This window comes from Xiphophorus maculatus, chromosome 13 (assembly GCF_002775205.1).
Source record: "Xiphophorus maculatus strain JP 163 A chromosome 13, X_maculatus-5.0-male, whole genome shotgun sequence".
Taxonomy (NCBI): Eukaryota; Metazoa; Chordata; class Actinopteri; order Cyprinodontiformes; family Poeciliidae; genus Xiphophorus; species Xiphophorus maculatus.
This window is the reverse complement of record NC_036455.1, coordinates 5,647,988-5,659,727: the sequence shown is the minus strand read 5'-3', so window position 1 is coordinate 5,659,727 and position 11,740 is coordinate 5,647,988. Positions and strand designations below refer to the sequence as shown.

Here is an 11,740-nt window from a genome sequence, read left to right as displayed (position 1 = left end):
CAAAATATACATATAATTATTGTTGGATATTACCAATTTCATGAAATATATTCATACACGTATTTTTTTTTGCACATTTTTAGTTTTGTTATTTATTATTCTTTTTGCGTTAGCTTCAAATGCTAGCTACTTCCGCTTTGGAGTTCCGGGCAACTTCCGCAGCGACAGCAGGGCAGGACAGGGCAGAGCTTCATGGTGGCAAGTTCCAGTCTGTTGATGAAAGACCATGGACAGAATACGTACGTTGTGTTTCAGCGGAAGATCAGCATATCCTTGAAATACTCCTAAATAACTTAAATGTGTTTCAGTTTGCTTTCTTGCATGCGGAGCTGGTGAAGGTTTCAGTTAAACTACTACTTCAATCAACACCAGATCAAATGTGCAATTAACTTTACTGATCTGATGTCTGTAGCAGGATCTGGTTTCTCGGTGCACTTCATCTGTTAAAGCAACATTCATGTCTGAGAGATCGATTTTTCCAACTACGTGCGGTTTACATGTGTGAATAAATTGTTGCTGGTTTCTGTAGTGTGGTTTATGTTTACGGTAGAAATTTAGAACCACTGGAGGAAAAAAATAAATAACGTTAATCCCGTAATTCTAAAAATAAAATAAAAAAAAGTCTGAATTTTCAGTGTAATCTCAGAATTGTGACTTCAATCTCAACATTCAGGGAAAAAAATCTGACGTTAATCTCAGAATTGGGAGAAAAAAAATCAGAATAAGATTAACCACCGGGGGATTGTCTAGGGCTTTTTACGTATCCAAAGAATAATTTATTTTCTGTTCAGCCAGTATTGTTTTCTCACCACCCACCTCTTTTGGAAATTCTACTTTGTGAATTTTTTCAACTCTTCTGACATTAATCTCAGAAATAGGAGAAAAAAGTCAGAATGAGTAGAACCAACTGAAGAGTCTTCTCCTTTGCATTAAAGTCATAATTCAAAATGTTATTTCAGAATTGTGAGATTAAAATTTTAATTTTTGTTAAGACGCTAATCCTCTACCAAAGATGTCTGTTAAAGAGCCTCTGTGTTGTTTTGAGTGCAGATGTACCCCCTGTCGGCCCCATGGACCTGCCGCTGTCCCTGCTGGAGATGGGACGCTCAGGAAGGTTTGAGCTCATCACACACCCGCTGCCTGACCAGCCGTTGCCTCCCCAGAGCACGGTCAGTACAGGGCAGGTTTACTGTTTACAATAATTAAATCTCACGTGCTTGACACATCTAACGCAACTATTTTCTGTTGTTCCAAATCAACCATGACAACAAAATTCCACCCTGCCTATTTCAGAAGAGAGATTTGTAGTGGGGGGAACATATATAGTACAGTATGACTATTTTACATTAACTGTGAAAGAAGATCAAGCATTTCTGCTGCGGACCACTGTTAAGCTGGATATTTGTTTTATCTGATATAGAATTACCAGCATTTCCAGACAAAAAAAACTTGACTGCCAAGTATGAGTTAGTGTTGCTGCTCCAGGACCTAGACAAGTTATCAAAATTAACCTCAACTCCATTTCTCTACAGAAAAAAAATTGGTGGAGAAAATACGGCTATCAGTTTGTGACTTTAAGCTTGAGTGAACTTGTATTGTGCTGCAGAAATCAAGAAGAAAGTTTTGGTTTAGCCAAAGACTTGAACCTGATTGAGATGTGATGGCAGGCCCTAAACCAGGCTGTTTGTGCCCGTAAACCCTCCAGTGTAGCTGAATTAAAACAATTCAGGATTAAAATTTCTCCATAAAATTGTAAAATTCCTACTACCAGTTATCAAAAACGCTTGATTGAAGTTGCTGTTGCCAAAGGAGGCCCAACTGCCTGTTATGTTTATGGGGAAATTATAGTTTCACACAAGGTCATGTTGGTCCAAACCCTTAATGAAGGAAATTTTTCCCTTAATGAAGGGAATTATCAGAAATTTCTTTACTATAGTTATATTATACAGTGAAATATTTAAGTGTTGTAAAAAAGCCATTTCCAAAGAAATTTTACAGCACGGCAGAAGTTATAATTTTCCCTTTGACTTCATTATTTTTCTCCTATTGTCTTTGAATAAATGTTGTATTTTGCAATTTTTGTCTGTTCTCACTTATCTCTCCTCCAGATTAATTTAATCTAACGCTGGACAATAAATCAATAACAACATATATCATGACAGACATGTGATCAGCATTAATGGGGAATATATCAGAACAGAATATTTCATAAGTTCACTGAACTCCGATCCAGAACCGCAAAGCTTTCTGTGTGGAGGTTGAGAAACTTTAGCTTTAGCTTCTCACCCTCTCACTTTGGTGGAATCAACTGACTCACTCAGTCTTTGGTTACCTAGCAACTCACTCATTCTATGGTTACCTAGCAACGACCTGCTGAGTAACATGTGCAGTCGCAGTTTCTCAACTGCTAAAAAAATTAAAAACAACAGCATGAAGAGAAAACTGTGGATAAAACAGGAAAGGTTATGCCACCAGTTTGATAGTATTTTAGATATTTAAAACAAAAAAAATATAAATATCATTGTAAACCAGTATGAAACACGAATATTGTGATATGGTTTTCGGCCTTATCGTCCAGTCCAAATATTATTGATTAATAAATGTGGAAAAGACCCTAATATTTCTGATGTTATCCCGTCCTCCACAGCTTCCCCATGGACTCCCACCCACCAGCCTGGGCCTGGAGAGAGAAGTGGAGAAACGGTTTCTGCAGGATCCAGCCTGGCTGCCCATCCATGACACAGACTTTGCCTTTCAGAAGTTTCTCAAGTATACCACACTGTTTATTATCTTGATGTCATTATTGAAAGCCCATTATGAACACATAAGACTTATCATTTCACAGATAAAAGATGTACAATCACTATCATAGTAAATTTATGATATCTTGAAGAAGATGTGATATTTTCTTTGTTTTTCTCCCCAGGGTGACTGAAAGGAAGGTTAATGTCGACTCTTTGCTCAGCTGCGCCCCGTCTCCGCTTCACTCTGGGCTCTCAGTCGTCAGAGATCCAACCACAGGGATGCTGCTGGACTTCACAGAGGTGACACTTTCTCTTCTTTAAACCAGTAAACCACTCAGTCTCTGCAGAACTGTTGTGTAAAACTGCTGCTAACCAACTCCATCTCAGTAAATAAACCAATATCTGTATTTTTTTGGCTTGTTTTTTAGGTTTTACTTGAAAACACTGGCCTGTCGGCCAAAAACTCGCTGTCACTGCAGCGTCAGCCTGGGCCTCCTTCTGAAAGCCTTCGGGGAAGCAACACTAACTACCCCTTCCTCCCCGGTTAGAGATATTGATATATTGATCCAGAACTTCCTTTCTGCTGTGATGTGTGGACAGGATTGTCCAGAGGTTTTAAACTCGTCTCTAATTTCTTTATGCTCTGATCTGAGCAGAGTTTCTTGCAATCTGGTGGTAAAATATTTCTAATATTTCTTTCAGCATGTCATGACAGCTATGATACTGTCATACAGCAACAATCTTCAGTGAGAGGCTTTTTCAGATCCGTTCCAACACTGACCCCTACTCCAGAGGCCTATCGTGATAAATTGTCCCAGAAATTATTATTGCAATAAATGATAGTATTGTTGTTTTGAGACCATTTTAAAGTAACATATTGATAATAATTGCACAATAATGTAAGTTTGTCCTCTCAAAGACTAACATAGTTAAAATTTTGTAAAGAACAATTAACACTAGAACTGGATGACATTTTAAATATGCAAAATAAAACACAATGACCAAACATAAATAAAACATAAAATAAAAAACACACGCAACCGAAACCATAAATAAAATGTATTATGAAATCCCTTTAAACAAAACTTCCCTTGAAAAAATAGAATCAGAATGAAAAGTGCCAAGTTAATTTTAATTTATTATGTGATTAATTGCTTATTGCGACAAGCTTACTACTGGAAATCTTTCCTTTCCACAGCATCACCATCTATAAAGACTCTTTATGATATGAGTTACAGCAATATTTAATTTCCATTTTGATTAAATAAAGTATTATTTAACATAATTGAATGAAATTGAGCAAACAAGACTTTTGTACAGAAAGTTAAAATACTGTAAAGATGTTGGTATATAATTTGGGATAACTTTATCAACCAATCTTACAGTAGGTTTTAAAGTAAAACATATTTTGGTAAAGTCTAAATAAGGTCGAAGAAAAAGGTTAACCTGAAAATTGAGCTTCAGACCTGCTGGTTGAAGCCACTTTAAACATTTACCAGAAGGTCTGAATCCTGTGAAGCACGATATTAAGAAGAAATATTATTTTTGTAGAGTTTTGCTTAAAGCAGCTTATCAATCTTTAATTGTTGATTTTTCACAGGAGGAATGGAGGAACTCACTCTGGACCAAATTAAGACGAGATCTGAGCAGGAGGAGGAAATAAACTTTGAGAAAGGTTTGGTTTTTTTTCTGTTTTGAGAGTATAAGTTTGTACATCACTGCCACAAAGGAAATAACATTTCATGTTATTGTTTACCTCAGATTTACTAAAAATCCCTCCTGGACTCAAAGCTGGGATGGATTTCTCTGACAAAGGTTTGGTTCAAGACATTTAAAAAATATATAAATTTGCTCTTAAAACTTTGAGATAATTTATTCACTCGTTCCTGCTTTTTTATTTGCTCTGTGAAGATGCCAAAATAGCAAAACCAGAGGTGAACCTCATGTCTCTGCTGTCCACACTGGAAGACATTCCTGATCTTCAGCCTGAAGCAGAGGAGGAGGATGACAAAGCAGGACAAGAGGCCGTCAAAATTCCCAGGACTAACAGCCTGGAAGACCTGGGAATAAAGGTGTTTCTTTTAATATCACCACCACTACTGCTACTACTATTATTATTACTACTATTAAATCTAGCCTGGATGACCTGGACATCAAGAACTTCAATTTAATTGTACTTCTCCTTCTACTGTTAACGCTGCTAGGGGTATTGAAAATTACTTCACTTACGATTAATTGCCTATTAATTGTTTATTAGATTAAAATTAGTTCCAATAAATTAAATAACAGTCCTCTTAGACCTTCTTCGAGTGTTGTAGTTTGGCCGCCTTCCAGAAGAGGGCGCCTCTGGTCAGCCGAGCCTTAGGTACAGATTTAAAGATGGCGACCGTACCAGAATGAGGAAAAGAAATGGTCCGAACAGAGTACGATGTGGAAGCAAAATACACTTAATGCGGTTCTGTTTTGAAATATCATCTTTTATTTTAATATTCAGCAACTTAGGAGGTTCCGGGTTTGTTACAGTATATTTTATGAAAATGTCAGAGTTTAACAATGTGAGAAAACCACAATTTTCGAACATGTATGGAAAAGACTGGTTAGCATCTCGTCTGTTGTAGGTTTTTGTTGCTGCTCCGATGTAAGGGGAAACGCTGCTTATAACGTATTGATATAAATCATGTGGTGTGAATTCAGGCAAAGTCGATAATTTAATCAACATGTCAGGATGGAGGAGGTACGGGTCGGTTTATAAGCTAGCTGTTTCCAACTTCTGTAAATACCGCAGTTTGTATATATGAGCCCCAACCAGGTGTGTTAAGTTCACAGACAAATTAGCTTGACTCGAATAAGTAGAATCAGTGAATAAACTGACAAAAACAACTTGGGAAAACAATTTCAGTCGCTCTGTTCAAAACTAGCGTCCCTCATTTCCAATGTCCGTCATGGTGCCTCCAATAATTAATGATTAGCTGAAGTAGGATCAATAGTTTTTTCAAGTCAGAGGACTCCAAACTCTTTACGCTACAGTCATTCATACACACATTCATCTGCAGTAGGACTCCGACACACTTCAAGTGAACATTTTTAAGTACTGACAAAATATTTTTTAGATTAAAAAAATATTTTATATATAATCAGACAGAAAATGCATCATAATCAACTCTTTGAAACAAATGAACTGGAATTAAATCTTTTTCTCCCCAGAATAATAACTGTGTAATGTTTTAATCTCACTATAATGTCTTAATGCATCACATTAAATTGGTAAACAAAAGTATGGCATAAATTGGACTTATTCTTGCTGTAATTAATCACTTTAAAACAAAAGCTTTTAATAAATCCATTTTTTTTGTCTGTCTTCAGGATGCAGAGTCTTCTTGTTCCCAAACAGAGGCAGGAAAAACAGAGAAGTCAAAGCCAAAAGAGAACCCAGAGGAGAAAAAGAAATGGGCCATCCCTGTGGACATTCTGTCACCCTGCGAGGATTTCTACAAACGCATCCCAAACCCGGCATTCAAGGTGGCGACTCGAATATGATTCATTTCTGAATTACCTCTGTCTGGCTGTGATGGAGCGTCCGCTGGTGCCTGACTTTCTGCCTTCCTCCGTTTCAGTGGCCCTTTGAGTTGGACACTTTCCAGAAGCAGGCTGTGCTGAGGCTGGAGGCCCACGACTCCGTTTTTGTAGCCGCTCACACGTCGGCCGGCAAAACGGTGGTGGCTGAGTACGCCATCGCTCTGTCCCAGAAACACATGACAAGGTGAGAAACTGTTGGTGCAGCTTAATTACTGCCTGCCTAAAGGAGAAGGAGGAATATGTGAGATATAATGGCTGCGATTTGACAGGAGTATTGATTTAAAAGCTGTGTGGAATGAAATAATTAATTAGAATACAAATAATAATCCAAAAGGCAATGTGCATATATGGATTCACAAAGAGATTATCTACAACAAGCTGAAATTACACAGCTCTGGAAAAAATGAAGAGCCCACTGCACTGAACCCCATTTAAACCTCCTGGTTTTTCCACCAAATGTTGATTTCTGAACTCTTCCTGAGTTAAAACATTAGTTTTGTTGTTTCTAAATGAATATTAACTTGTTTTCTTTGCATTATTTGAGGTCGGAAAGCTCTGCATGTCTTTTGTTATTTTGACCATTTCCCATTTTCTGCAAATAAATAAAAAAAATGTTTCATTTTTTTAAAATAAAAATAAATAAATAAAAAAATGTTTTATTTGCAGAGACATGTTGTCAGTAGTTCATAGAGTAGAACAATGTTCATTTTACTCAAACATAAATGTAAAAAAAGTATATAGGTATATGACCGTTTATCATTTTAAGCAATCTCTTATTTTTCCAGAGTTGTATGTATACACTAATTGATTCAATAAAAACAAATTAGTTTTAGACAGAGGAGTGGAAAAGATGAAATAAAACTCAATATGTTGGGAGTTTATGGGACTTAATTGCAGATTAAATGGATAACAATTTCTGCAGCAAGTTTATCTGGATTTCTAATTATCTCACTTGTTTTCTGCAATTTAAATCTTTTTAGTGGGGATTTATAAATATTACCAAGAGATTAACATAATTCCTTAAAAGCCTACTTCTCATGAACCATAGATCTCAAGTCACTGTTGATTCCATCGAAGCGTTTCTGACTCCACCACTAGATGGCGCTGAAACAGAACAATCAAAATACGAATAAAGGTTTTAATGTACTGAATTTATCTGTATCATCTGTCATTGTTGGTGCATTATTTATTTACTAGGGCTGCATGATATAAGAAAATCTTTCAATGGGGGTAATATTCGTAAGTGTTGCAATATATATCTGTTTCCTCCTTTCCTTTCTGTCCCACACAAGGCAAACACAGAAAATTATACCAACTATTTTTGTTCAGATTCTAGTGCAAATATCTTAGTACAGTAGGTAACTTTTCAGAAAAATAGAAGCCTGTTTTAAGTAAAAAATCCCATAATATTGATCTTATAAGAAGAGATATTTGCACTAGAAACGAGACCAAAAATACTTGGTAAGATTTTGTGTTTTTGCAGTGTATTTGTGCTTCCAGGACTACACACTGCTATTGTGATGTACTCATGATATATTGTGCAGACCTATTATTTATCAAACACAATATTGATAAAATATGTTGTTCATGATAATTTGATAAAAAATATTTTGTTAACTCCTTTTCCAACCCAGCTTTACTTATAAAGAATTTTAAATTAAGACCAAAGTGTGGCACAGAAAACATTTTAAACACACCAAATGCCTTTATAAAGACACAAAAACATAAAATACAGAGATGTTAGTACTACTAATGATCCTAATTCAACCTGTTTGGACCTCTGGGCTTTTCTAGGACCATCTACACGTCTCCCATCAAAGCTCTGTCCAACCAGAAATTCAGAGACTTTAAAACCACTTTTGGGGACGTGGGACTCCTGACCGGAGACGTCCAGCTCAGTCCCGAGTCTTCCTGTCTCATCATGACCACAGAGATCCTCAGGTATCTTCATGTTGAGTATTTTGCTTTCAAAATGATGAATAAAACGTCTACATTGACTTATCTTGCTGCTTTCTTTGAGGTCGATGTTGTACAACGGCTCAGAGGTCATCAGAGACCTGGAGTGGGTCATCTTCGATGAGGTCCACTATATTAATGATGCTGAGGTCAGGAAATCTCCTTGGAGACTTTATTTCCTCTGCTTCCTCTGTGAGAATAGCAGTTTTTCTTCTGTGTGCCTCAGAGAGGGGTGGTTTGGGAGGAAGTGCTGATCATGCTTCCAGATCACGTCAGCATCATCCTGCTCAGCGCCACGGTGCCGAATGCTTTGGAGTTCAGCGAGTGGATCGGGTAACTTCTGTTGCTGCATTTAACAATTATTTTAGTAATCAATAATTAGGTTGACCAATGATGAACCCTCTGAGTAGTGGCCAGCTTACTAACATTATACATTTTTGGCTCGTTGAGCAGGTTACAAACACACTCACAACGTAGGACTGCAACTAATGATTATTTTAGTGACTGATTATCCTATCGAATATCTGACGATTAATCGATAAACCGGACAAAAAAGTTTATACATTCTGCAGATTTTTCATTTACTACTTAAGTCTTTTTGATACAATATTAGAAATACATTAAATGTGCAAATAAAAAAAATAATTTAGTTCCCTTTTAAAATAATATAAATAAGAATAGATACATTTTGTAGTCTAAAATACAACAACAGACTATTTTTTAGTGTATGCTTGATCATTTGTAGATAAATTTACAAATTTTTGCTTTTACCAATTAATAATTTGATGGCAAAAGATTCTTAATAGGACATTTTGATTTTTACACCACTTGAGCTACGTGAAGCTAAAACTGTGCCATGTTAGGAGTTTTGGGTAGAACATATTTAGCTTAATTCCTTCTCTGAATATGTTGTTCTTTAAACCGTTTTTGAGTCTGCATACTCCAATTAACATACTCAAATTAGTTGAACATTATTTTAATAACCGATTAATCGTGATTAATCATTTCAGCCCTAGTAACTTCTCAAAGCTAAACTGGAAGTTGGAGGCTATAACTCTGTTCTGAAACTCCTAACCCGAGTCCTTTGGTCCCCAGTCGTATTAAGAAGAGGCACATTTACGTGATCAGCACCATGAAGCGGCCCGTACCTTTGGAGCATTACCTGTACACTGGAAACAGCACCAAGACCCAGAAGGAGATGTTCCTGCTGGTGGACGCTGCAGGAAACTTCCTCACCAAAGGGTACGTCTCTCCAGCCGCTCGTTTGCACGACACCAGTGACCAGAGTCTCTGACCGGCACTTTGTGACATCAGGTCTCAGAGTGAAACGTTTCTGTAGCAGCCCAGCAGAGGTGTGAAGAGCTCTGCAGGTGTGAAAGCGCATGCGTGCAGAATGGATGACTTCAGGATTTATTCCACACATACAGGGGGAGATAACAAAAACAGTTGTGGATAGCATTGTGCTACTTAACCTGTTCAGTTTAGCATAATTTCTGAAAAGGAATGTATGCGTTACATGAGGGTGTGATGGAGTATTAGGGCCGCAATAAGAAAATAAAAAAGAACTTATGAGAATAAAGTGATAAAATTCCAAAAATAAATTCATAATATCACAAGAATAAACTTGTGTGAGAATAATGTCATAATATTATGAGAAAAAAGTCAGAGTGTTACAAGAATACCTCGTATTATGATTTTAATCTCATAATGCTACATTATTCCTATATTGTTTAGACTTTTTTTTCGTATGAGTTTGTCTCTGGAATTTTATCACTTTATTTTCATAATATTATATTATGACTTTATTCTTGTAATACCAACTTTTGCTTATATTGTTATAACTTTATTCTCACATTATTTTTACTTAATTTTTGTAACTCTGTAACTTTATGCTCATATTGACTTTATTCAAGTAAGATAATGACTTTGATCTTGTAATTTTACAACTATTTTTGTAATATTTCAACTTAATTCTTGTAACATTATGAATGTATTTTCATAATACTGTGACTTTGTTGTCATACGACTTCTTGTAATGACTTTTTTCTTGTAATATTATGACTTTAGTTTTGTAATTTTACGACTTTATTCTCGTAATGCTGACTTTTTTCTTATATTAGTATTACAACTTTGTTCTTGTAATATTATGACTTTATTCTTATATAATTTCTTGTGATATTGACTTTACGTTTGTAATTTTATGACTTTAATGTTGTCATTTTATGGGCCTAATACTCTTCATTTTGTTTTACAATGAAGTGGAAGCTAGTGAGGTGTGTTCAATAGACATGCTAAACACACAGTGCCATCTAGTGGCCTGGCATGACAACTATAGGTGCTGTCTAAACATGGAACTTTTTCCAAATCAATAAAAATACCGTCAGTTTCCAGGCAGCGGTTTCAGTAAATAAAAATAAAAATCTGTCTGTTCAGCTACTACAACGCTGTCGATACAAAGAAGGAGCGGACCAGCAAACACGCCCAGTCATTCGGCACAAAGAGCATGCCTCAGCACACCTCAGCCAGCCAGGTAATCGTCCTGCGTTGCCTATTGGTTCCACCCACCATCACAGTTTTTGTGTTCACATTTCGTCCGTTTTGTTTCCCTCCAGGACCGAGCGGTGTGGCTCACGCTGCTACACTTCCTGTCCCAGCGGCAGCAGACCCCCGTGGTGGCCTTCACCTTCTCTCGGACGCGATGCGACGAGAACGCCCGCTCGCTGGACTCCATGGACCTCACCACCTCCATAGAGAAGGCGGAGATCCACTCCTTCTTCCAGAAGAGCCTCAGTCGGCTGCGAGGAGGAGACCGGCAGCTGCCGCAGGTGAACGGCTGCAACTATTTATACAAAGATAGTTGGTCTGTACTGAGATGTAACTCAGTTATTCAGAAGATCGTAGAAAAGTGCATTTATTTAAATTCACAGAGGGACGAATTTAAATTGATTTAGTTTATTTCTGATGATTATGGCTTTCAGTTTCTGAAAAACAAAAGTGAAATAATTCAAATATTTAGAAACTGCAAGAACACCTAATCTTACCAAATAAACTTGAATTAAGACAAAACCAACTTTAAAGTAACTAGTTAGTTTAATGTTTTTCATGTATCTGGAAAACATGTAAAAATCAACGTTCTTCTCAGTCCTCAGATCTAAAACCTACAGAAAACCTGTCTTGTCTTGTTGACTAACTGTTCCTATGCACTATAGCAGAATATATTGTGATAAACGGACTTGCTTGTGCAGATCTTGCTCATGCGGGACCTTCTGAAGAGAGGCATCGCCGTCCATCACAGCGGGATCCTCCCGATCCTGAAGGAGGTCATCGAGATGCTTTTTTCCCGAGGTCTCGTAAAGGTCGGTCGCTGTTTGTTTTTAGATTAAAGGGGACGTTTGATGCAGAATTCACAGTTTGCAGGTTTTTACACGTGGATCTGAGTCTCAGATGCCTCTAAAAGCAGCTCA

General features: G+C 36.9%; 1 protein-coding gene across 1 annotated transcript in view; it reads left to right on the top strand.

Moving 5' to 3' along the window:
* The first annotated feature begins 151 nt into the window (after positions 1 to 151).
* Positions 152 to 11,740, top strand: part of skiv2l (Ski2 like RNA helicase) — a 30,619-nt gene continuing 19,030 nt past the window's right edge. Inside the window, exons 1-17 of the mRNA XM_014474296.2 lie at positions 152 to 239; positions 1,051 to 1,169; positions 2,648 to 2,769; positions 2,927 to 3,044; positions 3,173 to 3,287; positions 4,345 to 4,419; positions 4,506 to 4,559; positions 4,656 to 4,816; positions 6,108 to 6,263; positions 6,359 to 6,504; positions 8,115 to 8,261; positions 8,341 to 8,425; positions 8,503 to 8,609; positions 9,372 to 9,518; positions 10,710 to 10,806; positions 10,889 to 11,101; positions 11,522 to 11,632. Coding sequence (XP_014329782.1) covers positions 227 to 239; positions 1,051 to 1,169; positions 2,648 to 2,769; positions 2,927 to 3,044; positions 3,173 to 3,287; positions 4,345 to 4,419; positions 4,506 to 4,559; positions 4,656 to 4,816; positions 6,108 to 6,263; positions 6,359 to 6,504; positions 8,115 to 8,261; positions 8,341 to 8,425; positions 8,503 to 8,609; positions 9,372 to 9,518; positions 10,710 to 10,806; positions 10,889 to 11,101; positions 11,522 to 11,632 — 1,986 coding nt within the window. The 5' untranslated portion in view covers positions 152 to 226. The remainder of the gene's footprint in view (positions 240 to 1,050; positions 1,170 to 2,647; positions 2,770 to 2,926; positions 3,045 to 3,172; positions 3,288 to 4,344; positions 4,420 to 4,505; positions 4,560 to 4,655; positions 4,817 to 6,107; positions 6,264 to 6,358; positions 6,505 to 8,114; positions 8,262 to 8,340; positions 8,426 to 8,502; positions 8,610 to 9,371; positions 9,519 to 10,709; positions 10,807 to 10,888; positions 11,102 to 11,521; positions 11,633 to 11,740) is intronic.